The sequence below is a fragment of the Peromyscus maniculatus genome, chromosome 22, assembly GCF_049852395.1.
Source record: "Peromyscus maniculatus bairdii isolate BWxNUB_F1_BW_parent chromosome 22, HU_Pman_BW_mat_3.1, whole genome shotgun sequence".
Taxonomy (NCBI): domain Eukaryota; kingdom Metazoa; phylum Chordata; class Mammalia; order Rodentia; family Cricetidae; genus Peromyscus; species Peromyscus maniculatus.
The window spans coordinates 30,652,952-30,679,668 of record NC_134873.1 but is presented as its reverse complement, the minus strand read 5'-3'; the positions used below and the strand labels follow the sequence as shown (position 1 = coordinate 30,679,668).

Here is a 26,717-nt window from a genome sequence, read left to right as displayed (position 1 = left end):
TTCACACCAGTGGATAGCACTTGGCTAGAGAACTGTTAGCTTCCTACACAAGGCTAGCCAGCTCAGTGGCCACATTTGTCTGCCCATGAGCAGGGGTCTAGTGGGAGAGATGTGACTCTAGTTGTCCTGGCTGAGCAGACACAGACATTTAAGAAAATGCAGATCAGATATCCTCTAGAAAGCCAGGTAGGCTGGCCAAGCCCTGCCTGAAGTCCCTCTGATTCTCATTTATAATGTTTTGAATCTTGTCCTGATCTGTGACGCCAGGGTCTCCTTGCCCAGCGTCTGTCTTTTCCTAGTCTCCACCAGCTCCTTGCAGGGACCGAACCCCAGCTGGAGCAGACCTGGATCTGACAACAGTTCCTTCCAGCCACCCCACAGGTGGGGGGCAGAGCTTTCTAAGAGAACAGAGCCGTCTCAGAGTAGCAGGACTTTTCAAGTGTGACAGCCAGTGATGAAGCCACTGCCACTGTGATTTTTTTAAATTGAGTGTTGAACTTGTTTAACTTGTGGACCATGGAGATCTTCCTACCAAAGACCCTGATGTGCCTTAAATTCACTTTTTATTTCCAAGCTCTTGGGTTGATTTTCTGTGTGTGTGTGTGTGTGTGTGTGTGTGTATTGGGGGGTGTATGTGTGTGGTGTATGTGTGTGTGTGGGGGGGGTGTATGTGGTATGTGTGGTGTGGTGTGGTGTGTGTGTGGTGTGTATATGTGTGTGGTGTATTGTGTAGGGGGGGTCTGTGTGAGTGTGTGTGTGGGTATGTGTGTATGTGGTGTGGTGTATGTGTGTATGGTGTATGTGTGGTGTGTTGTATGGGGTATGTCTGGGGTCTGTGTATACTTGGTGTGTGTGGTGTGTATGTGTGTGGTGTATGTGTGTGTGTGGGGTGTATATGTGTGTATGTGGTGTGTTGTGTAGGGTGTATGTGGTGTGGTGTGGTGTGTGTGTGTGTGTGTGTGTGTGTGTGTGTGGTCTGTGTGTGGCGTGTTGTATAGGGTGTGTGTGTGTGTGTGTGTGTGTGCACATATAGAGGTCAGAAGACAACTTATGGGACTTGGTTCCCACCAATACCACCAGGCAGGGAGCAAGTCCTCAGAACGGGAGCCAGCGAGGGTATTTCGAGGCAGAAGCATTACTGGGCTCCGGCAGAGGCTCTGGTTTCAGATTCTTTTCATTTATTGAGCAGTCTCTGGCTGCGGCAGGGGAACTGTGCTGGGGGTGGAGTCGGGGCTTGAGGGTACATGGCTGGACAGTGAGCTGGAAGAGTTGTGGGAGGGGGTGCAGAAAGGATTCGGGGGTCAGGGAGAAGCTGGCTGCCTCTAGATCAGTGGTTCCCAACCTTCCTAATGCTGCAACTCTTTAATACAGTCCCTCGTGTTGTGGTGATCCCCAACCATAAAATTATTGCTGGGCAGTGGTGGCGCATGCCTTTAATCCCAGCACTCGGGAGGCAGAGGCAGGCGGATATCTGTGAGTTCGAGGCCTGCCTGGGCTACAGAGTGAGATCCAGGACAGGGACCAAAACTACTCAGAGAACCCCTGACTTGGAAAACAAACAAACAATTTCATTGTTACTTTGTAACTGTAATTTTGCTACTGTGAAGAACCGTAATGTATTTTTGGAGATAGAGGTTTGCCAAGGGGGTCCTGACCCAGAGGTTGAGAACTAATGCTCTAGATGCTTCCGTAGCTCAGGCTCTGTGGGAGTGTTTCCGAGGCCTGTGTGTGCTCTTGTATCAATTTTCTCCATGGAAAGATCGATGTGTATAAATCAGTGTGATCTCCTTGGTCAGTTTTCACAGGCTCTCTTTGGTGGTGGTGGTGGTGGTGGTGGTGGTGGTGGTGGTGGTGGTGGTGGTGGTGGTGGTGGTTGTGTGTGTGTGTGTGTGTGTGTGTGTGTGTTTGCCTGTGTGCTTGCATGCTCCCACATGTTTCTGCATGCACGTGAAGCCAGATGTTGGAGGTTGCTGTTGGATCCCTTGCCCTACCGCTCTTACCTTATCCTTTGAGTTGCCATCGGTCACTGAACCCAGAACGCATCACTTGGCTGGACCGGTTGGCCAGTGAGTTACAGGGACGCACCCTGACTCTGTCCCTCCCCCAGCCCTAGGGTCACAGATGTGTGGGACCACATCTGGAATTTACATGGGTGCCAGGGGTCTGAGCTCAGGACATCATGCTCGTGCCGCTGCATTTTACCTGGGGTATCTCTGAGTGGCCGGAGGCCTGTCCCTCTTCCTGGCAGGTATCTGACAGCTCCGTGGCCATCATGCCGTCCCAGTACATCTGTGCCCCAGACAGTAAACACACGTTCCTGGCGGCTCCCGCCCAGCTCCTACTGGAGAAGTTCCTTCAGTACCACAGCCACCGCTTCTTCCCGCTCTCTCTGAAGAACCACAGCCACCCTGTTCTGTCCGTGGACTGCTACCTTAACCTAGGACCTCAGGTAACTTGGCTTGGAACCCATGGAACAGGTGGCCCAGTACCAGGATCTTGAATCAGAAGTATGGTGTCCCTCGAGGATCCATGGAGATCGGGCCCGGGAACTGCGAGGGTGAAGGGAATTTGCATGCTCTCACGTCCCTTGCACATGACGGGGGGTGGGGGTCGGGGGGGCTGTGTTAGCATCACTCATGTGGCCCTCCTATATATTTGGAATTACCTCTAGGTGACTTATACCCACTGCAGTGTAAGTGCTGTGTACATAGCTGTACGATGCATTGCTCAGTGACACAAGGTCACAGAAGTCTGCATACTTAATATGGACTCAGTTCTCCAGGTGATTTTGACCTGTGGATATGGATGGAACCTGTGGATGCTGAGGCCATGCTGTGCTCAAGCCTTTGTCCCAGATGCTCACCCATGCTCGACCTCCGCCAAAACCGAGGCAGAGGGCACTGTTTGTTAGTTTGCCAAATAGAATTTAGGGGTCAAACCCAATTCTGATGGCAAGGCATTACTGATTCTCAAATCAGTTTATGAATTCGAACAAACCTCCTAGAACCAATTTTTTTTTTTAAAGGATATGATGCGGCGATAGCATGAATATCTCTTCCCCAAGCTCCATCTTGTGTTTGACCAAGCGCCTGGTCCTTGTTGGATATTAGTCCCAAATGTGACCGAGTACTTCCTGGAAGGTGACACCTTTCCTGGGCTCCTTCTTTTTCAGATTTCTGTTTGTTATGTGAGCTCAAGACCCCACTCCTTAAACATCAGCTGCTCCGACATGACGTTCAGTGGGCTCCTGCTGTACCTCTGTGACTCTTTTGTGGGGGCCAACTTCTTGAAGAAGTTCCATTTCCTGAAAGGTAATGCTCCTAGCCTGGACCTCGATTTGACTGGCCTCTGGCACCTGGCGTCTCTGATGACAGGACCTTAGGCCTGATCTTCATTTGCCAGTGGGTAAACTGAGGCTCAGAGGACAGTCATGACCTCAACTCTAAAAGTCACAGAAATGGGGTGGTGGTGCTGAACCCCCAGGCATCATTTAGTGGAGAAAAGACATGCCCTTTCTTTGGGGTGAATGGCAGGCATTTCTCATTTCTCTGTTCCTTCCCCTCTAAGTCCTTTTTTGTTGATGCCCGGGGCCCCTCAGAGGGGCCTTTGTCTCTTCTCCAGTCTTTATCCTTCCTTGTTAGTGGTTGAGGCTGGAAGAGCCTTGTTCTATTTTTTTTTTTTAAAAATCTATCTATCTATCTATCTATCTATCTATCTATCTATCTATCTATCTATCTATCTATCTATCTATCTATCTATCATCTATCTATCTATCTATCATCTATCTATCATCTATCTATCTATCTATCTATCTATCTATCTATCTATCTATCTATCTATCTATCTATCTATCATCTATCTATCTATCTATCATCTATCTATCATCTATCTATCTATCTATCTATCTATCTATCTATCTATCTATCTATCTATCTATCTATCTATCTATCTATCATCTCTATCTGTCTGTCTATTTTTGTATACAAGTGCTCTGTCTGCATGTATGCCTCCACACCAGAAGAGGGCATCAGATCCCATTATAGACAGTTGTGAGCCACCATGTGGTTGCTGGGAATTGAACTCAGGACCTCTGGAAGAGCAGCCAGTGCTCTTAACCGCTGAGCCATCTCGCCAGCCCCTGGAAGGGCCTTGTAAACAAGTGCCTGTCCACCTGTGGTTCCAGGCCTGCTCCAGTCCCTCCCTGGCGTGGCATAGACCTTGCCCATCTTCCTGGCTCTCATTCATTTAATTAGCAAGAATAGAGTCTGTCCTCTAGCCTCAGGAACAGTGTTTAGCAGGCTGGCCCAGCTTGTGGCCTGGGGGCCCCGTGGGACCCAGGTTAGCTAAGAATGTGACTCCCCCCAAATGGTTAAACTCATTTCAAATATCGAGGTGGGGCCATTTTGACTTAAAAAAAAAAAAAAAACAACTTGATTATTCAGTACCTTGTAAGTGTCAGCAATGTGATGTCTCAATGTGAAAAGGTTGCACACCTCTGCCAGGGGTGACTGAACACATGTAGGGAGGAAGGAAAAGGGACTATGAGCAAACAGAGCCTGACAGATGGTTGGATGGCTGCAGGCCGGGAGCTATGCAGATGGAGAATTCCTAGGCAGGGCATGTAGTAAAAGTGGGAGCCGCCCAAGAGGAGCGGTGGCCTGAGAGCCCAGGGCCGGCGCTGAGATGGCTTGATTTGGGATCAAGTCCCCATCTCTCCTTCCCTTCATGGTCTCTGCCCCCCCCCCATACTGTCTTCCCAGCAAGCCTGCCCACTCCCTACCACCATCTATGACGCTGGGATGATCAATCACTCAGAAAGGAGCAGAGGCCACTGGGCGCCTGGCGCTTCCACCCAGCCGTTCGGTTGTGGCCAGTGGGACCCGCTCCCAGCTCTCTTGGGAGAACTCACCCCTTTCTCCCCTTGCCTCTGTCTCTGCCCTTTCAAGGCGCCACCCTGTGCGTGATCTGCCAAGACCGGAACTCCCTCCGCCAGACCGTGGTCCGCCTGGAGTTGGAAGATGAGTGGCAGTTCCGGCTGCGGGATGAGTTCCAGACGGCCAACGCCAAGGAAGACAGGCCGCTCTTTTTCCTCACCGGACGGCACATCTGAGAGAGAGAGAGAGACCGAGAGAGAGAGAGACAGAGAGAGAGAGGCTCCTGAGAGTGCGTGGTTGTCAGGACCCAGCTGCCACTGAGGCTAATGAAGGTCCCAGACCAAGGGCTGTATGAACTCAGGCACACCCAGAGGTGGTCATGCGCAGCCCCTTGTGACGCATGTCGCTGTGTCCTGTGGCAGATAGTGATTTAAAGCCACAGCCACGAGCCCTTGATGGGCAGGGCTGAAAACCGAAGACTACTGTGTTCTGGGCCCGACCACATGCCCTGGTATCTTGAAGTCCATTTTATGCAGAATGGAGTTTTGCTCACTCTGCTTCACATGCTTCCATGGACAAACTTGACCTGCTCTAGAGAATCTTGGGTTATCTTGTCACAGTGCCTGTGACGATGATTTCACACAGGAGATTTCCCATGACTCCCTACAGAGCAATATTCCAAAGGAACATTTTAACTGTAAAGGCTGGAGACAGGAACAAAAGAATAGATCATTTTCATAAGAATTATTTAATCACCTAGAAGTTTTCTTTGCCAAAGCTAGCCCAAAGGCATCCAATTTCATATGATAAAATGAATTGCTTTACTTTAGAAAAAAAAAATGTGATTCTATTAAAATAGTACAGGGTAAATACCCTACCTCTCAGAAAGGGCAAAATGGAAAAGAAGTTTTCTTAGAAACCAAAAGGGCTTTAGGGAGGAAATTAGGATTGTAGCAGTGGACCGAAGATTTGCCTTCCAAAGGAAAGAGGACCAAATTGCTTACATGATTAAAAAGAAAGAAAGAAAGAAAGGAAACCAAAGTGATGCACAAGACAGTGGGGAGGGCCGGAGCTCTGCCTCAGCCGTGTAGGTGAGCTTGCCGTTCGGTCCTGAGGACTGGAGTTTGGATCCCAGCACATAGGTAACAAGCCACGTGTCTACAAAGGCCTGTGATTTCAGCTCTGAGGGATCCAGTGCTCGCCTCTGTTCTCTGTGTGTGCTCAGGCCTATGTACACACACACACACACACACACACACACACACACACACACACACACACACGAGAGAGAGAGAGAGAGAGAGAGAGAGAGAGAGAGAGAGAGAGAGAGAGAGAGAGAGAGAGAGAGACTCTTAAAAAAAAAAAAACCAACAAACTAGTTAAGAACCAGACTTACAATGTTTTGAAGTTCACTTTCCAGGGAGACAGCTCGTGTTTTCTTATCCACCTTAGTTCATTTAGAGAGAGTCTGGCCTGACTAGAGAAAGCAGACCGGAGAGGAGCATGCGGGTGTGTGTTATCACAATGGTGTTTAGACCAGCGCCCCAGGATGCCCCCTGGCAGCCATTTGATTGCTGTGTGGTTTGCATGACTTCTTGAATGACTCCTCATTTGAAAGATGAACAGATTGTGGTGCAAAGTGCACCAGCCGTGGCAAGAATCAGAAGCGAGATTCAAACTCCAGCTCCAGCTCCATCCCAGACCACAGCGCCTTAGGAGCACCCCACAGCGGGCGGAAGCACTGAGGTTGCCGAAATCTCAGTCAGAACACAACCCTTGTGCCCGCCAAGACATGGATGAGCACTGTGCTCCGTGACGGTCCAAGGAGAAACCTGTTCAAGTTGATGCCAAAGATTTACTGCCAACCTTTTAACCCCAGGGGAAAACAATACACAAGTATAAAATATTTAGATCAATGTTTATAAAACAATCACTTTGTGAATGTCATGATTCCTGTTTTGGAACAAAACTGATCTCTGGTTCAGTTCGTCTTCTGTAAATAGCGGCTCCTCTGCCGTTCTCCCTGTTTTATTAGTTAATTTAAACTAACACTCGCGACTGGTCCAGTCTTATAAATAAAACATATAATGCACTTCTTGCTTGTATGAGGGGTACAGATTGTATTGTTTTGAGGAGACAGGGTTTAGCCAGTGATTTCCTGGGACTGCCTGCTTAACATCTCACGGCATGACAGCATACTTTGGGAAAGAAAATCAGAATAATGCCCCAGAGGGCTAGGGAGATCATTCAGCGAGCAGAGTACTTACCATGCAAGTGTGCGGACCCGAGTTCAAAACCCCAGTGCTCATGTAAAGCTGGGCGTGGGTGCACATGTTTATAATCCAAGTGTTCCTGCGGTGACGTGGGAGACGGAAACAATCCCCTGAAGCTCCCGGCTGACATGCATTGTAGGGAGCAATAAATGACCCTGTGTCAGGTGGGAGGTGAGGGTTGACTTCAGCTATTTTGCTTTTACTGTGATAGAATACCCCCTCCAAAAAAAGCAAATTAGAGCAGGAGTTCTCACCTTGTGGGTCTCAACCCCGGGGGTGGGGGTCAATGGACCCTTTCACAGGTATATCAGATACCCTGCATATCAGATCATATTTACATTATGATTTATAACAATAGCAAAATTACAGTTATGAAGTAGCAACGAAAATAATTTTACGGTTGGGGGTCACCACAACAGGAAGAACTGTATTAGAGGGCTGCCCCATCAGGAAGGTTGAGGACCACTGATTAGAGAAAAGAGGGCATATTCCACCCCCACGGCCACTCGAAATGCATAGGTAAGGCAGTTGAACAAGATAAGGAATCAGGAACCGCAGAAATGAACACACAATAAGGACCCAGGGAAGAAACACAGGAAATGTCATATAGTGAGAGGAAGAGGGACGCTGTGTGGAGGTGGATACAGTGACCAGATCTCATGAAGCAAGGAAGGTTAAAATCTGAAAAAAGTGAGTGACAGTGTATCCAAAACATAGAAGGATGTCGACGAGGAGGAAGGCAGGTCTTGGGAAGTTAAACTAAGAGCCTCTGGAGGTGGTTCCCCCCTGGGGGACGATGACCTCAGTGCTTTGCAGACATGGGGACACTGTCATAAGCTAGATGAAGCAGGAATCATCAGAAACACAAAATGGGCTGGTAACACCCAGGGACAGTCCTGGAGAAAACTGGTGTTTCTTTTCCTAGTGTGACAGAGCAGCCGGGCTCCTGGAGTGGAGAGGGTATAAAATGCCAAGCTACGCATGCCATTTCCTCCCCTGCCAATACCGTGAACTAGGTTAGTACCCTGACAGTGGACAAGGATAGAAGAGGAGGCAGAGAGAAACTAGAAGTGAGTTGTTGATAGTGTTCCCCTCAGGGAGAGGAAGCGTCAGAAGGTGGGAATCTCTAACCTGCGGGACCTGCCCCTTACGTCTGTGGCTGACACGGGTGATCTCTTGGGAGATGAGAAAGTCTTAGTGAAAAGCTCGCTCTCATTTTTTAAGACTGCTCACTGCCAACCCTAGTGTTTGCTTTTAGACAGTGATTCTGAAACCTGTGAGTTGCCCCCAGATGTGGCTGTTAGGAGAAAGGCCCAAGAAATGGAAGCCATAAACATAAACATAAACATAAACATAAACATAAACAGCCATCTTCCTCCTCTTAATGGTGTTCTGTGATGAGAACCCAGAACCCATGACAACCTCACCCCAGCCTCGGGTTAAGCTCCTGAGATCTCAGAGTTCACTTGCTGTGTGGACAGAGCCTAATTGCCGGGTCGCTGCTTCTGTGGCCTTGCAGATTCAATTCCGAGTGCTTGCTCCTATATCAAATGGCTTCTCTCGGAGTTGAGAAAGTTGGTGTATTGCCTACTGGGCTTGTTGCTGTGAAAACTACCCGAGAGAAGCCACTTAAGGAAGGGTTTGAGAGGGTGGACTATCGGGGTGGGGAAAGCATGGTGCCAGAGGTGTGAGGCCACTGGTCACGCTGCATCCACAGTCAGGAAGCAGAGATGAGGGACGGAGCTCGGCCAGCTCTCTTCATTCAGTATGGAACCCCAGCCCATAGGATGATGTCATTTGTTGCTCTGCTTTTTTAAAGGGTCCTTTAATAAAAAAGCTCAGAACCAGATATTGGGGTAAATGCTGAAAGATCAGAGAGACACAGGAACAAGCTACCTCTTACCTCTAGGACTCCTCAGCCTGAAAAGCTCTCTAGCCTCTAGCCAAAAGAGGTTCCTCAGCTGAAAAGGCTCCAACCAAAGGAAGCTTTAGTTGACGCTTCTGCTGAAAAGCCTCTAGTTCCTGTCCCCTCACACCTTATATACCTTTCTCTGCCCAGCCGTCACTTCCTGGGATTAAAGGTGTGGGCTTCCCAGTACTGGGATTAAAGGTGTGAAATCTCCAGTGCTGGGATTAAAGGTGTGTGCCACCACTGCTCTGTTTCTCTCCTAGACTGAGTCAGTCTCATGTAGTCCACAGTGGCTTTGAACTCACAGAGATCCAGATGTATCTCTGCCTCCAGAATGCTAGGATTAAAGGTGTGTGTGCCACCACTGCCTGGCCTCTCTGTTTAATCTAGTGGCTTGTTCTGTCCTCTGACCTTCAGGTAAATTTTATTAGGGTACACAATATATCACACAGTCATTCACATTTAGGGGTGATAGTCTGACCTCAACTAATCCAATCTAGGAATTCCCTCACAGACATGCCTGGAACTTGACAATGTTAACCAAAATGTTTCTAGATCCTATCAGGTTGGCAGCGTTAACCATCACACTTAGCAAGATGGCGGCCCCAGCCATTTCTCTCACGGGTCCACCTGTTGTGGCCGACTGTCCTCAGCCTTTCACACTCGGGTAGGTGGTTTGTAACCATAGCTCTCCAGCTGTGGAACTGTGTGGGGGCCGTGGAGCCTGCCTCCCAGAGAAGCTGCCCACCTTCACGCTGCTGCTGTGGAATTACCTTCCCAACCCTGGTGAAGGCCAGATCTCTCACCAGCCTCCTTCTTCATTCTCAAGTGTTCCTGGCCTTCGATAATCTCCTCAGCTACACCTTCTGCCTCTTCTGTCTCCTTTCTCTCGAAAAAAGACTCAGTTCTGGTTCTCACATCCTTAATATGACCTCTCTCTTCCTTTGTGATTGGAGTACGTGTTTTACTTTCTTGAGTTTTCTGCCCAGACATTTGTTTTGCCAATGTCTCTCTGTCTCTTTGGTCACCTTGGACTCCTTGAGGCAAGAGAGATGAACTCCATGTTTGGGACCTGATAATTTTATATGCCAGGCAAATAAAGTGTGTTCATTTTCACATAGTTAATGAAATACGTATTTATTACTTTCCATTTATATAACACTTTCCCACTCTGTTCTAAATGCTTGGCAAATCTTGATTTCTCTCCTTGCATAGAATAAACCACACAAGGAGTCATAGTATAGGTCAGTCTTATACCCCAGCCTGGACTTGATCTGTCTACCTCTCTGGCTCTCTCTGGTGACTACATCCTGCCTGGGCTTTCCTTCGAGTTGGTCCATCTTCCAATCACCTTTCAAGGGTTCTCCCTCAGAACATGGTGCACAACTTTAATCCCAGCAGTTGGAGGGCAGAGGCAGGCTGATTTAAGAGAAGCCAGCCTGATCTACAGAGCAAACTCCAGGGCAGCCAGAGCTACACAGAGAAACCCTGTCTCAAAAAAACAAAAACAAAACAAAACAAAAACAATACTAATAATACTTGTGTGTGATTTTATTTAAAAAAAAAGGAAATTTCATGCACATGTGTTCAATAACAGCCCTTCTTGTGTTTCATAGATTTCTCCTATCACGTCTCTTATCAAAATGTCCAACAAAGGCTAAGAATGTAGCTTAGTTGGTTGAGCACTTGCCCAAAATGCACAAGTCCCTAGGTTTATCCCTCAGTGCTGCAAAAACCAACCAACGAACACACACCTTCTCAGTAAACCAGGCGCAGAAAGACGAGCACCACCGTGTTCTGCTGTCCACGGAAGCTGAAGAAAGTCATCCAGAATGTAAACAGTCATTTCCAGAGGCTGGAAAAGGGGAGAGCAGGGAAGGCAGGATGGAGAGGGGTTGATGGTGTGCCCCAACACCCAGAAGAGCAGGGAGATGGCTGTGATCAACACACGCCCATAAAATGTCATTATAAAGATCTAGAACGGAGAAGCCTGAAGTCTGAAAACCAACAATAAAGGAGGGGAATGCTAATTACCCCAATTTGATCAGTACATGCTGTATAAATGTGTTGAAATGTCACACCGGGGGCTGGAGAGATAACTTGGTGGTTATGAGCACATGCTGCTCTTCCAGAGGACCCAGGTTCAGCACCACATGGCTAGTCATAGCTGTTTATAACTCCCATTCCAGGAGCTGATGCCCTCTTCTGGAATCCTTGGGTACTGCACTTCTGTAGTGTGGATGCACCCTCACACACACCCCTAAAAAAGAATCATTATACTGAACTCCGTTAATCTGTGCCATGTTACTGGTCATTTTAAAACTTCCTACCAAGTCCCTGCTCTTCTGTCTCAGGAAACCCCGTGGTCTCTTGTTAGCACCACTGTTCTATGCCTTCCAGGTCTTGTTTCTCTGTTTCTCTCTCCTCTTCCAGGAGAACTCCCAAGTGCCTCACCAAACCATGACTCCATGTCCTTGCTGTGAGTTGCTCCATCATCATCTTGCTGCCAAGATCTTCTTCTGGTCCCATCTTCTTCCTCCCTTCCTAGCTCTTTGTGCACAGCGTGGATGAGCCATGCTTCTTTGTACAATGTGGAAGTTGTGTCACCATCGATCACAGTCACCTTCAGGAGTGTGCCCCAGCCCCACGTGCATCATGCCCTGCAGCACCCATCCCCAGGGGCCTGTGCCTGGGGTCATGATCTGTGTTCGCAGAGTAAAGAAAAGTCTGACCAGTTCAGTTTCTCTGATGGGCACAGCTTGCCCTTGGGTTTGCTCTTTGATTACTTGGGAGGTTGTGCCTCTTTCCCAGGAGGCAGGGCTGGTTGCTACACACTGCTCCTGGTCTCGTTTCTAGACAGGATCCAAATCTGCTCTTCTGGATCAGTATTCCTTCTGAACTAACACTGAAGAGGGAACAGGTGAGGAGGTGCAGGCTGGGGACAGAGGTGCCACCGGAAAAGCTTCCATCTGCACTCTAGTACCAAGAAACCCAGCAACTTCCAACTTATTCTGGTTTTTGTTGGTTTTGTTTTGGAGATAGGGTCTCCCCATGTAGCTCTAGTTGGCCTTGAACTTACCGGGTTGTTCAGGCTGGCCATGAACTTACATGCCTGGTTTACGTGGTTCTGGGGATCAAATTCAGGGCTTCATGGATGCTTAGCAAAGCACTCTACCGACTGATCCCCTCCACTTATTCTGAATTGGAAAGATTATTTTTCTATATCAGTAACAGAACATGTGTCAAATATTAGTTACAATTTTTTTGTTTGTTTTTCCAGACAGGGTTTTTCTGTGTAGTTTTGGTGCCTGTCCTGGATCTCACTCTAGATCAGGCTGGCCTCAAACTCACAGAGATCCGCCTGGCTCTGCCTCCTGAGTGCTGGGATTAAAGGTGTGCGCCACCACTGCCCGGCTAGTTACATTTTTTTTTAGTAGCTGTATAGTCAATGCGGTTCTAAGCTTTTTAGTTTCCGCCCCATGCTTTCCCTTGATGTCTTGAGCTTTTTCCATTCTATAACATGGTGATAGGAGAGGCGGTGTCGTAGATACTTAGCCACATGCCATTTTGTACAGAAGCCACACTCAAGTGTCCCTGGCAGCTCTAACACAGCCAGCTGTTCAATGTCCAATTTCTTCACTTAGCGAGCACTCCACGATCTGTAAGAATCCTTGCCGGGGCACACAGCTTGTTGAGACCTCAGGTTCAAATCTAACCAGCCAGAACACCCTTAAAACCCAAATAATAACGCTCCAAACCAAACACAGACCTCACCATTGCCCGAGTACACCTCAGCCAGGCTACCAGGGGCCTGGGGCTCCAAGTAGATACTTGATAGGTCTTCATGGCTAAGTGACATGAACATTCATGGTGACACAGAGTTCTTTACCTCAGTGGTTCTCAACTGTCCTAACGCTACGACCCTTTAATACAGTCCCTCATCATAAAATTATTTTCATTGCTACTGCATAACTGTAATTTTGCTACTGTGATGAACTGTAATGTGAACACCTGATGTGCAGGACATCTGAAATGCCACCCCTGTGAAAGGGTCATTTGATTCCCACACAGGGGTCGCGGCCCACAGGTTGAGAACCACTGCTGTAGCTCCTGACTTTGGACCTTTATTCTCTGTCATCTGGGCTCGTTGATGCCTTTCTGGTACGTGTGGCCCCTAAAGAGAAAAACTGCCCCGATAATTCCGGCGATGTCAGGAATATTACCAGGAGAGGTGAGAAATGTCGGAGACTCAGCGCTTATAACAGTAGGTAAGCTGGAGTTCTTACAGCATCATGTGGGGGTGGAGCGAGTGACGGATCCTTGGGCTCACACCTCCTGCCCTTTGGCTAGTTACCCAGCTCCCCCAGAACGCTTGTTAGCCAAAAAGCAAATCCCAAAGGGTAGCAAACACTACCGAGTCTTTGCAGTGTGCCATCTCCTCCACAGGTGACTAACATCCACTGTCATTCTATTGACAGAACAGTACTCCGAGGTAGATGTTATTGGGACCATCTTAACAAAGAGGCCAAGTGACCTAAGATGACACTGATGTTAGGTGGGGGAAAAACTAGGCCTTTTACCTTCGCGTACAGTAACGTCGCTGTTTACATTCAGCCGTTCTCCGTCCCAATCAACCTACTTCCGCCGGTGTCCATCGTGGGAGGTACTGTCGGCTTCTCTAGCCCTGTCCTGGATAAACGTATTGATCCCATATTTTTTTTCATTGGAAGCCCCCTTGCAGGGCTGCATGATGGACGTGAGTCGTTGATACCAAACCCCCCTGGATTTTGCACCTTCTGCGAAGTGTCTGGGGATCCCAGCACTGAAGTTTATTAATCTCCTTTCACTCAGAAATTTGCACAGAAACCGCTTGACCTGGCTTTGGCTTCTACAGACAGCTTTTATTTGAGGGAGTACCATGCTCCAAGGCTGCCTCCAGCATCATTTATTTTTCAATCTGCTTGTCTGGGCAGATGTCCCAGCTCCGAAAAGATTAGCATCTTAATGCACAAAACAGTTGGAAAGGCCAGTGCGGATTTTTAAAAGCCTTCATGTCCAGGGAAGAAACAAGAATTCTCTGAGTGTGTTTTGTCATTCGCCGAATACACTGCCCCAGTTTCTCTCTTTCTTCATTAAACTCTGGCGAGCTCTTGTCTTCTTCCTGGGGCCTGGGGTCATGCCTGTGTCTGTTCCTGTTCACCAGAAACTTCCACCCAGAGGTGCAGCCCTGCCCTCCCAGGTGGGGGCTGTCATGATCTTCAAAAGAGGTATTGTGCCCTGCAAGGACATATTGGTCCTAACCCTCAGCACCTCGTGATTCTGGCCTCATTTGGAAATTATTATTATGTAATTGGCTGAGATGACCCTAGAGCAGACATTCTCAACCTCTGGGTCTCGACCCCTCTAAGGATCGCATGACCCTTTCAACAGGGGTCACCTAAGACCATCAGAAAACACAGATATCTACATTATCATTCATCACAGTAACAGAATTACAGTTATGAAGTAGCAACAAAAATAAGTTTATGGTTGGAGACGTCTACAGATAGCTCTGGGTTGTATTACATTGACACTTAAGTTAACCAGGAGACCAGCTAAGGCCTGGCTTTCAGATCTGCAGACTCCACAAGTATGAGACTCCCTGGGGGTTCTTTACACTCATGTTGTTTGTGTTATATTGTCTTAGCAGCCACACAGCCAGTCCAGGTAAGCAACGCTGCTTCATTTCTACCCTGACAGGGTCTTCCAGCCCCTCAGGTCAGCAGGCCCTGTTTCCAGAGCCGCCTCCTAGGCCACTCCAGCCTTCACACCGTGAGTCACTCCTGGACTCAGTGAGCGTGTTCCACCTCCTAGAACTCCGTGAACTCTTGCTGGGCACAAGGAGGCTAAGGAGCCCAGCCTTGGCCAGGGGCCTGGGAGAACAAGGCTGTAACCATCCTGTCATAGGCCTCAGGCGTGAGCAAGGGCTCAGTTCAGGGTGGTGGCTGAGAAGCATGGGGTGGGGGCGGTGTCAGGTGAGGGAGTGTTGGGGCTGTCTTTTCCCTCTGTGGACGAACCTGTCTTATGGCCTTCCCCTCAGCCGTGGCAAAAGTCTCAGGCCAGTGCTGTGCTGGCTGCTACCATTCGGTGACAAGCCTTCTAGCCCACCTCCTTAGGCGGGGAGAGGCTGATGGGGGAGGGGGTGGCCTCATGAGAATGGGTCCTGGGAAGCGTGGTCAGTGCCTCTGGCTGGCTCTCAAGGACTCTGGGGCAGGGAAACTGTCACCTCCAAGCTGTGCAAAAACCTCGGCACAGTGATCCAGGCTGCGTGGCAGGGCAGACTGCCCTCTGCTTTGTGTGCATCCCTCTGCCCCTTGCCATTTACTCAATTCAGACAGTGACTAGCCCGTGTGTGTGTGTGTGTGTGTGTGTGTGTGTGTGTGTGTGTGTGTGTGTGATGTGTGTGATGTGTGGGTGTGTGATATGTATCTGTGATGTGTAATGTTTATGTAATGACTATTGTGTGTGTGGTTACATGTATGTAATGTATGATGAGGTATGGATGTGTAGGGTGTGTGTGTGTGGCATGTATATGTGAAATGAGTGTGTAGTGTTGCATGGTGCCTATGGGACATGTGTACATAATGTGTGCAGATGTGTAGTGTGTATAATGCTGAGGTGTGTGTATGTTGTTGATACGTTTTTTGCACCCTGAAGGCCTCTCTGCTGATGCAGCAATCCAAATTAAACCGAATCAGACCGAATTGGAAAAGCCCAGGTTTAATGGGTAGAGCACTCCTGGGTGATTCCCTGGCCCCCCTCAGAGAGGAGACCGGGACAAAAGACCAGAAGAACCACGTGTCTGTTTTCTGGAATGCAGCTTAAATACCCTGTGGGAGTGGTCTTGAGCCTCTCTGGGGGAGGAGCTGTGTTTGGTGGGCTTTGAAGGGGCGGGTTTAGGGAAAGAGATGGGGGAGGGGAGTTGAGGTGGGTCTTTCACCAGACTCCTTCTGAACATTCCAGACTCTTTGGGTATAGGGATGCCAGGGTGCCAGGGGTTGAGGTGGAGCTCCCACCCAAACAGCTGTATGATGTATGAGATAAGTGATGTGTACATACATATGTCATATGTGGGGCGCATGTGTATATAAATTAGTGTGTTTAATGAGTATTCACTGCACTGATTTCTGGTGGGGAGAGTGTAATCATGGGTGCTGAGCTGGTTGGACTTGAGGAGGCAGCCAGGCTATCAGATGGAACCCCAACTTTTCCTGCCCCTCACAGCCCAGAGCCCCCTACCTGCCTCCCTTACAGCATCTTCCACATTCAGGAAGAATCCCCGTTTCTCTGTTGGCTTCACAGCAGGGCCACACTGGGAAGTAGAGCCTGGTGCTGGGTGGCAGTCCACAGGACCTAAGCCTGGCTCATACGGACTGGGCCTGGCTTCTCCTTTTGTCCAGGATGGTGCCGCCCAAGTGCGTCTGGGCCTGTGTGTTCTGGGGCCAGCACGGCATGCAGGTGGTTATTTCCCCCAGCCACACAGCCAGTGTCCTGCCAGCAATGCTGGCGGCCACAGATAAACATCACATAGTCTGGAGGCTGACCGGAAGCTAGAGGTACCATGGCTTTCCAAAGCCTGTAGACTACGTCTGTCTGTGAGCGGCTGTGCCCAACTAGAAGAGACTGGAGATCTTCGATACTGCTCATGCAATGCCACCATTCAGCCAGCACCTGGGTGCTGTTGTATGTCATTGGTGGAAACCTGTCGGCCATTTGTACCTTAGCTCTGTGAGCACAGAGAAACAGAGGACTGCATCAGATGTTCGGAGAACGGACACCAGGAGTCCTGCTAATGTAAGAACAGCAGCAGGTCTGGGGTGATGACTGTCAGCCGCAAAGTCCTTGTCCCGCAAGCATGAAGACCTGAGAGATTGATCGGTGACTGTGGTGGTTTGAAAGAAAAGGACCCTCCAAAGGGAGTGGCATGGTTAGGAGGTGTGGCCTGGTTGGAGTGGGTGTGGCCTGGTTGGAGGAAGTGTGTCACTGTGGGGGCGGGCTTTGAGTTCTCACGTATGCTCAAGCCACGCCCAGTGTGACAGACCACTTCCTGTTGCCTTTGCGTCAAGATGTAGGACTCTCAGCTCCTTCTCCAGCACCATGTTGGCCTGCATGCCGCCACATCACACCATGATGATCGTGGACTAAACCTCTGAAAATGTAAGCCACCCCAATGAAATGTTCTGCCTGTATCAGAGCTGCCATGGTCATGGTGTCTCTTCACAGCAAACAGAAACCCTAACTAAGACAATTACCATAATCCATGCTTTTTAAAAATGCACGGGTATGGTGGCATGCGCTTATCATCCTGGTGCCAGGGAGACAGAGACAGGACACTTGGGACTCTCTGTCCAGCTAGCCTAGCGTGTTTGGTGAACTCAAGGCCCGTGAGAGACTGTGTCTCAAAAACAAGGTGGGTGGTTGTGGTGGTTTGAATGAAAATGGCCCCCACAGGCTCATAGGAAGTGACATGAATTGAAAGGATTAGGAGGTGTGGCCTTGTCAGAGGAAGTGCGTCACTGGGGCTGGGCTTTGAGGTTTCAGATGCTCAAGCCAGGCCCAGTGTCTCTCATTCTCTCTTCCTACTGCCTGTCACTCTCAACTACCTCTCCACACCTTGTCTGCTTACACGCTGCCAGGCTTCCCACCTTGATGATAGTGGACTAAATCTCTGAACTGTAAGCAAGGCCCAATTAAATGCTGTCCTTTATAAGAGTCTCCATGGTCATGGTGTCTCTTCACAGCAATAGAAACCCTAACTAAGACCATGGTTGATCTTTGCCTTCATATACATGAGCCCCTGGACATACCCATGCATCTGCATATGCCCAAGACCACATAAGATGCACAAACATGCATGTGTGTACACACACACACAGACGGGGACACACACACACACACAGACACAGACAGAGACAGAGAGAGAACAAAGTAACACTAAGTTTATTGAGCACTGGCTGTGTACCAGGCTGTCACTGGACACCTTTGTCACTAGGCAATGGCTCCTATTCTTTAACTCCATTACACAGTTGGGAAGCTGAGAGAGATAGGTGTTAGGTGGCTTGCCTGCAGTATGCACCGGTCAGTGACTGAGCTGGGTCAGGAGGTCCCCCTGGGTTGTTAGTGATGGCGTGGCTTGTCGGATGGGCCTGTCCCGTGCAGCCATTGTCTGTTCTCTTCATACTTGTATTTCGCCCAGGCTGGGGTTTCTCGGCGATCCCCAAAGCCGGGAACCGTATGTACTAGGAGGTGACTCTGGGGTTTCTTGGGGTAAGGGCTGTTCCCCACACAGGGAGCTGAGCGATTCCAGGAAGAGCTTTCTGAAGGAGGAAGACACAGCGTTGTAGAGGACTGGGGTCACTGCCGAGCTGACGTAGAAGAGCGTGTTGGTCACCATGTAGAAGTAGTGGTAGAAATCATAGAGTGTGCTGGAAGGGAAGACCAGGGGTCTGGTTAGAGGCTGTCACCTCCTCACAGTGCCTGCAAGTCCTGCAGTAGAGTTCCTGTCCCCTCCAGAGTACCGGGCGAGCGAGAAAGGTCTTTCTGTTGATGGGCCACACGATGGAAACAGTACAAGTTTCTATCGTTGCCCTTCCCCGCATCCCACCCAGGCTCTGTGACTTCCCTGGTTATGATTGCCGATCATCTGTGTAGCCGATGTCACCCCTGATGGCAGAGGCTACCCGCCTAGGTCAGTCAGTGAGATGCTGGGATCCCTGCGCTTCGTGGCATGGTCAAAGAGAGGCAGATTTACTAACAAGGGAAGCTGCTTGTTTCTCAGAAGTTGTTGCTCCCTGAGGCAGAGACTCTCTGCAGTGGTTAGGGTTTGGAAGGTGCTCCTCGTGGGAGTTTGAATGTAATCGACCCCCATAGGCTCATTGGGAGTGACACTATCGGGGGTGTGGCCTTGTTGGAGTAGGTGTGGCCTTGTTGGAGGAAGTGTGTCACTGGAGGGGTGGGCTTTGAGGTCTCATATATGCTCAAGCCATGCCCAATGTGCCAGTCCACTTCCTGTTGCTCCTTCTCCAGCACCATGTCTGCCTGCACGCCACTATGTCGCACCATGGTGATAATGGACTAAACCTATGAACTGTAAGCCACCCAATTAAATGTTGTCTGCTATAAGCGTTGCTGTGGTCATGGTGTCTCTTCACAGCAATAGAAACCCTCACTAAGACAGGTTCAAATCCAGGGCTTTGTACATGCTAGGCAAGCATTCTACCAGTTGAGCTCTATTTCCAGCCCATGATTTTTCTCTTCTCTAACTTTAATAAGAGAGGGTTCACATCCTATTCTCCATGCGGTTTTTATTAGACCGTGGAACTACGCTGTGTCTTTCTCCTTGTAATAACATGGACTTCTCTGCCCTCACTGGCTGCAGGCGTTGGTCTGTTCTGATGTCAAGATGCTCATAGCCCTGACTATCCACAGGGCCTGTCATACTCATGGCCTTACCAGGTCAGAAAGGTTTCTAGAGAATGCCCTGATCCTGACAGGCATGATGTAAGTCTCTTATCCCAGTCCTTGGAAGACTGAGGCAGGAGGATTGCCATGAGTGGCTACTAAGAGAATATTAGGTCAGCTGAGGCAATATAGCAAGACTTGATCTAAAAACGAACAAACAGGGCTGGTGAGATTGCTCAGCAGTTAAGAGCACATACTACTCTTCCAGAGGTCCTGGGTTCAATTCCCAGCACCCACACGGCAGCTCACAACTGTCTGTAACTCCTGTTCCAGGGGACCCGACACTCTTACACAGATATACATGCAGGCAAAACACCAATGCACATGAGATAAAAAAAATTAAAAAAAAAAAACGAACCCCACAATGCTTTGTTCCCCACCTCCAGGTGGAAGATTGTGAGAACCTGAGCAGGACCAGATAGACTACAGGCCAAAAAAAAAAAAAAAAAATCCAGAAAATTTGAGCTGAGGGCCCATTGCCTGGCTCCCAGCCAGCCCAGCAGTCCCTTCTCTGTGGCCAGGCAGCCTCGGCACACTTACTCAGTCCACCCATCATCCGGGATGTAGCAGTACATGAGCCTGCGAGCATGGTACGGCAGCCAGCAGATGACATACACAGCCACGATAGCTCCTGCAGGACAGTGGGAGAGAGGGAGGGAGGGAGAGAGAGAGAGAGAGAGAGAGAGAGAGAGAGAGAGAGAGAGAGAGAGAGAACAGAAAACAGACATGTTCTCAGTTACATCACCATCCGGGGAGGAAGGTGCCCAAGGCGACACCAGCAATTCCTGTGACCTCTTCCTGGAGCCAGAGGGCGGGAAGAGAACTCAGGTTATTGGATATGAACTTGCCCTGACCTCGGACACAACATGCTTCCAGAATCTTCTGTTGACTACTGGAATACACTCCCAACTCAGGGCTGGATATTCCCACCTGAGTGACTACGTGGGCTGCATGCTATAAATGCCTTTTGGACTCTGCAGAGCTTGTCCCGGCACTCTTCCTTCTGGATGGATGGTGGCACCATCATCAGATCATCAGGCCGGCAGGCAGAACATTCTTAGTTTTCTATCCTTTCACACTTTGTCTTTTAATGGGCTCTTCTTCAGCAACTGTCCTCTCTCTCTCTCTTCCCCGTCTCCACTGTGGCCACCCTCCACAGCTCTTCCCCACTGACAACCTTCGCTCTCCTCCCAGGAGCAACCACCCACATATAACCCAGCGTGGCCCCTGCAGCGGCACCCTGGTAGAAACGCAGAATCGTTGGGTTGGAATCTCCTGGCTGGGCCCAACGCTCTGGGCTTTTTACAACATTCTAGATCATTGCCGTCCACCCTGAAGTTTGGGAGCACGGTTTAACCCGTGTGCTAAAGAGCCGTGAAGGGAGCAGATCGTCTAGACATTGGCTCTTGGAACTTCCGCCCAGCAGTTCTAGAATGACGTCTGACATATGCTGGAATACACTCCCAATGTAGGGCTAGATATTCCTGCCCAGCTGACTTTGTACTGCTGGTCACCTCACAGCGCACTCAGCCCTTAACGTCTTTCCCCACAAGGCCGTGCGTGATGTTGCTGATGATGTTGCGGAGATCAGATCCTCCCAAACCTCAGCCAGTGCCCAGATTTCAACTAGAGCGTGATGGGTGCAGGGAGAGAGACCTGTTTTCCTGTGCCTTTAAAAGGGTCCCTTACAAGGCCAGATTGTTCCAGATCCTTACAAATGCAAGCCAGTAAACAGATGTGCTAGAGGGAAATGGGATTTGGGGACCCAGCCAGTCTGAGAGTTCACAATCGCGAGACTGAAGTCATTCACTCTAGCTACTTCTGGCCTTCTCACACAGCCCAACTCTCTGGAACAGAGCCAGGTCTCTGCCTGTCCGGGAAAACTACTCCTTGGACGGGTCTGTACTTTCATGCATAGAACTCCACTTTTTTTTTTTAACGATCCCATTGTGCTTTTGAGGGGGAGCTATGGATGAACGTACAGCCCCTCTGAGGTACAGGGAAAAGGAGACCTAGAGAGGGGCAATAAATAGCTTGCCAAGGTCATCCAGCTAGGGACTAATAGAGGAAGCCCTAGTACCCGGGAATCCTCTCCCTCAGAGTACTGTGGCAGAGTACTTAACTGAGAACCTGGGCGCTGTGCTGGAGGCTGCGGATCTGGCTGGCATCCTTGTGTCTCACCAGGCTGGCCTGGACCCCCAGGGACAGGGTCTTTCTCCACGCGATGAAGCCCAGGAGGCCTTCCTCACTCAAGAGCTCCAGGCGGCTGGGCATAGAGTTGACCTGGGCAGAAGCTGACGGTACCTGGGAGTAGAGGGCCATCAGGTGGTTGACAGTGACCCCGTTCAGGAAAGCCGTGAGCGCCAAGGGGAGCACGAACGATACCAGCACATTCACCTGTGAAGGCAATGCCAAGCGTCATGGGGGCGGTACCAAAGGCCCGTGGCTCTGGTCATTGGGTTTACTCTGAACTCAGCATCTGCACCAGCAGAAGTGGGGGACAGAAAGGCCTGGAAGGTAAAGCTAAGAAACGTCACAGAGCTATGATGCCACAGTGCAAACCCAAGGTCACAGAGAAGAGCCCAAGGTCACAGAGAAGCCATTCTTCCCCATGGATAGGAGACAGAAACTCGTTCCAAAGAGAGACATCACTGGATGCTCAACCTCCTCAGTCCACTCTCCTCAGGACTCTGAGTGCCCCAGCCTGCTTGGCAGTCTTTATGTTCAAACAGAGTCTTCGAATGGCTCCCACCGGCTGGATACCTTCATTTTAAAAGTGCAGTCCACAAGCCAGGTCGTGGTAGTGCACCACCTTTAATCTCAGCACTCGAGAGGCAGAAGCAGGTGGATCTCTGTGAGTTTGAGGCCAGCCTGGTCTACAGGGTGAGTTCCAGGAGAGTCAGGGTTACAGAAAGAAACCCTGTCTCAACAAACAAACAAACAAACAAACAAACAAACAAGTCACATTTCACGGGCTGGAGAGACGGTTCGGTGATTGAGAGCATCTGCTGCTCTTGCAGAACATCAGAGTTCTGTTCCCAACATCCACAGTGGGCAGCTCACAGCAACCTGTAATTTTGGCTTTAGGGAATGCTATGCCCTCTTCTGGCCTCTGTAGGCACCCGTACTCAATGTGGACATACTCATATACCCAGACATAGACACAGGATTAAAAATAAAATAAATCAGTTTGTAAAAATCACGGTCAGAAGGCTGCGACAAGTGTAGGCTCTGGAGGTGCCTCTCAGTCTGCCCAGGAAGAGCAGGTGCAGTATCCAGGGCCTATGCTGGGGCACCAGGGGGTCCCAGAGTGAAGTGGGGACCCTGGAGATACCCAGGGCAAAGACAGCAGAGGGGGTGGCTTGTGGCTACTCTCTCCCGACTCATTCTCTCAGTGATTGTCCTCGAGGCCACGTGGCCAGCTCTTGCGGGTTCCACCTGTCACTCATATGCTAATGGAGGGACTTCATGGAGGGGGGAGGGGAGAAGAAAAGGTTGCCTGAGGTCATGGGATACTATCCACAGGTGGTCTGGGCCTCAGTGGGAAGGAAAACTGGAGCTCAACCCTCTGGAGCATAAGCGGGAATGGGAAGTGGGGGGACATGGGCCGAGGAGCTGCTGTGCTGTACCCCGGTACCTTCACAGGCTCACATATAATAATTCTCATGACACTGGCGCCGTGTACCCGGGCGTGTGAACATCACCCTAGCAAGCACCCTTGGGGACAAAACAGGGGCAAAGGGCATACAAAGGGCGTTCTGGGAGCCAGCACACCCTCAGTTCTGACTCGGGGTGCTGTTCTTCCTCACCATCCTTGTCCTGAATCCTTCTGTAGGCTGAGGTTTCTTCCTGTGTTTGTGTGACAGAGTCCCGACCAGAACCCTCCACCCGCTCCCTCCCCTGGAGTGAACTCTCAGCCTCGAAATGGAAACATGATGTTTCAAATACCAAACTCTTTTTTAAAGCAAATCCACTACAAACAAACCGTTGTTAGGCATTTGGTTCCCCTTTCCCCAGAGGAAAGATCCCTATTCAGGGAGAACCAGATAGGGATAGAGCAGCCTCACAGAACACGGTTAAGCACGCCACCGCAGTTGGCCCCTTCCCATGCTTTCTCCCGATTCCTCTTGGGTGAAAAGGAAGGGGGCGAATGTCCTCTCTCCCTACCCAGCAGACCCAGCTGACAGAGTCAGGGTGAGTGCAGAGGAAGAGGGGAAGGTTGGCGCCAGGGGCTGCAACCTTGTACTGTGGCGGGAGAATAGGGTGGGGAGGGAGAGGCATCAAGATTAACATGAGAGTAACCGATGACAGAGAAAGGCCGGTGACCCTTACCAATGGCCACATGCGAGGGACAGAGCATAGAAAAGCCCGGGAGTTAGTTACAAATGGGGAAGAAGGCGGGTGCTATGTAAATGAGCCATAAAAGCTCCCCACCACTCCACTCTCCTCCTGGTGCAGTGACCTTGAGCTTCTAATTGCACCTTACCCCCCACCCCTCTCCCATCCCCTGCTCTCTGTCCACTTCAGTCATGGAAGTACTCCCCGCACCCCATAAGCCACCACCTGTGTGCCCCTAGTCCAATTCTCTGTTCTGGGACACAAGGACCTGGAATTCTCAGCAGTTCCCTCCGGACTACAGTCTACACCTGGCCAGCAATGCAGTGTGGAGGGATATGATGTCCAGTCACCTGTGCAGCCCCCGAAACCACGCAGTGTAGAGAAATAGGACGTCCAGTCGTCTGTGCAGCCCCTGAACCCCTTGTCCTGATACACTGGCTAGCGTGCCTTCTTGCACTTCCGAGTGCTTATCCTCCCACATTCTAGGTGCTCAGGGATAGTGGGATAGTGGAGGGATGCTGGTTACACCCAGTTTGGTCCTTTGGATTTCCGGGAAGGACCCTGGAGGGGCTGCTTTAGTTTTTCTCACTACCCCAGCGTGTGTCCACTTGGGCTCAGTGCCCGTTTGAGCAATGGCAGGGTAAACTCAGAGGGCCCTGGGTTCCTGGAAACGTCCTGAGACAAGTACTTGGGAAGGTGAGACTTGCTGCACCCGGAATTGCTGGGAGTGGATCACAGGCTTGGAAGGGAGGGTAAGCGAGGAGAGGCCCTGGGAGCAGCGTGTTGAGGGAAGGCTTTGCAAAAAATACAGCTCCCTCTCAGGGTTAAGAAGGGCTGGAGAGGGAGAGAGCAAAGAAAGACTTGTTGACCTGAATGCCAGAGAGAGGCCAGGCAGAGCTAGGGAAAATGGGGAAGGAGGGGAGTAAGCCTGGGAGAGGAGGAGCCAGGAAATGAGGCCAGAAACCCCATCAGCCCCCAGTAGACAGGAGCAGAGAAATGCCCCTCCATGTCTGACAAGCCCGTGCCAGAGCCACATGGTTGGAGTAGCGTAGGTGCAGACAAGAATGGGCACTTCGTAGGCTCACCTAGTGGTTCCTTTTTTAAAGAAAGGGGTGTGTGCGGTGTGTGTGTGCGCGGCGTGTGTGTGTGTGTGTGTGTGTGTGTGTGTGTGTGTGTGTGTGTGTGTGTAGGTCAGAGGACAACTTTAGGGAGTGGGTTCTCCCCTTCCACTGTGGATCCCCCTTACCTGGATGAAGACCTGGAGTGTGGCGCGGCTCACCAGTACGGTGCACACGCGCGAAGCGGGCTCGGGCTCCCCGTGGGCACTCTCCACCTCGTGCTTCTCTCCCATGATCATCGCCATGGGCAGGGCAAGGCCCAGTGAGGCGACCCAGACCAGCGACAGCAGGCGGCGAGTGCGGCGCGGGGTGAGCAGGCGGCGGGCGCGCAGCGGCTGGCACACAGCCAGGCAGCGCTCGGCGCTCAGGCTGGCTACGCTCAGCACCGTGGCGTAGGCACACAGCTCACGCACGAAGTAGTAGCCGCGACAGCCCAGATCACCGAAGACCCAGGGGTAGTGGGACCACACGAAGTTGTAGAGCTCCATGGGCACGCTGACCAGCAGCAGCAGCAGCGCCGCCAGCGCCAGGCTGAGCACGTGGTAGCGCAGGCGCCCGGGGCGCCCGGCCCGCGCCTTCAGCACCACGTGCACGGACAGCGCATTGCCCGCCGTGCCCAGCGCGAAGATGAGCGAGTAGAGGGCCGTGAACAGCACCTTGGCCCAGAGGCGCGTGTCCACGCCCAGCCGTGCGTCCAGGCTCAGCCCTGCGCTGGGGCTGGGCCTCGGGGGCCGCGGGCTGCCGGTCTCCATCACTGTCTCGTGGTGGCCTGCGCTCCCTCCCTCTCTCTGCCCAGAGCCTGGGCTGGCTGCCCGGTGAGCCAGCACCTCCTCCTTCCTGGGAACCTCCAGAGCTCGGAGGACACGCCCCTGAAGAGAGTTCCAGACAGAGCAACATCAGTCTTGAATTCCTCTTCCATTCGGCTCAATCCAGAAAAGCACGTGTTGGTGGAAAAGGAGGTCCTTGGGGTTCACCTGGATAGCATCACTGATGAGCTGTGTGACCCACGGGCAAGGTTTTAAACCCCTCGGTGCTCACCTGCCCCTTTTCAGTTTTAAAGTACCACCCATGGTGCAGAATTTCTCTGCGGATTGGAAGCGTGGTCCAAGCTATGGTACTGACAGAGAGACAGACAGACAGACGTGGAGTCTGAGCTTTGTTCCTCCGTCTGTTTGTTGTCTCCTCTTTGAGCAGTCTGAGGAAGAGACAGCTCGGGGAAGGCTTTTCCAGGCTCCAGCAACTTTGCCAACCGAGTAACTGACATTCAAGGGCTACCTCTGCTACGGTAACAACCTCAAGAAGGTGGCTGGTGCTCGCACCCCCCTGGTACCACCCTGTCACACACCTTTGAGGATGTCACTCTCTGAGCGGAGGGAAGAATGTGTGTGAAGCCCGTTTAAGAACATTTTACTGTGCTCATTTATAAGCTCGTGAAGAAATGAGAACTTTGGAACTGGAAAGCTTTCTAGAGGCCTCGTATCTACTGGGAACAGAATTAGACCCACACCCAGGTCTCCTGGTGTTTTTGTTTGTTTGTTTTCTATTATGGGTTGTATGGCCCAGTGACAATTAGTTTAGTTTTCTTCTGGATGTATGTCCATAGCCACAATGAAACTGAGATAACATAAACTTACTTTTCATGCTGCTCCTACACGGGCATTCTTTTGAGGCTGGGAAAGTAACCGGGAACAATTCCATGGCTTTA

General features: G+C 50.5%; 2 protein-coding genes across 5 annotated transcripts in view; one reads left to right on the top strand and one right to left on the bottom strand.

Moving 5' to 3' along the window:
* The window catches only part of Greb1 (growth regulating estrogen receptor binding 1), a 136,737-nt gene extending 130,520 nt beyond the window's left edge, over positions 1-6,217 (top strand). For all 4 annotated transcript variants that reach the window (XM_042266788.2, XM_076559616.1, XM_042266786.2 and 1 more), the window contains 3 exons: positions 2,249-2,449; positions 3,173-3,311; positions 4,947-6,217. In XM_042266788.2, coding sequence (XP_042122722.2) covers positions 2,249-2,449; positions 3,173-3,311; positions 4,947-5,110 — 504 coding nt within the window. In that variant the 3' untranslated portion in view covers positions 5,111-6,217. The remainder of the gene's footprint in view (positions 1-2,248; positions 2,450-3,172; positions 3,312-4,946) is intronic.
* Positions 6,218-18,016: 11,799 nt separating this feature from the next.
* Positions 18,017-25,803, bottom strand: Ntsr2 (neurotensin receptor 2). Its single transcript, XM_006976598.4, is given in 5 exon segments — positions 18,017-18,363; positions 18,365-18,520; positions 20,097-20,187; positions 21,680-21,953; positions 25,141-25,803. Coding segments are annotated over 5 exon segments (1,296 nt in total). The 5' UTR covers positions 25,765-25,803; the 3' UTR covers positions 18,017-18,212.
* Positions 25,804-26,717: the final 914 nt, after the last annotated feature.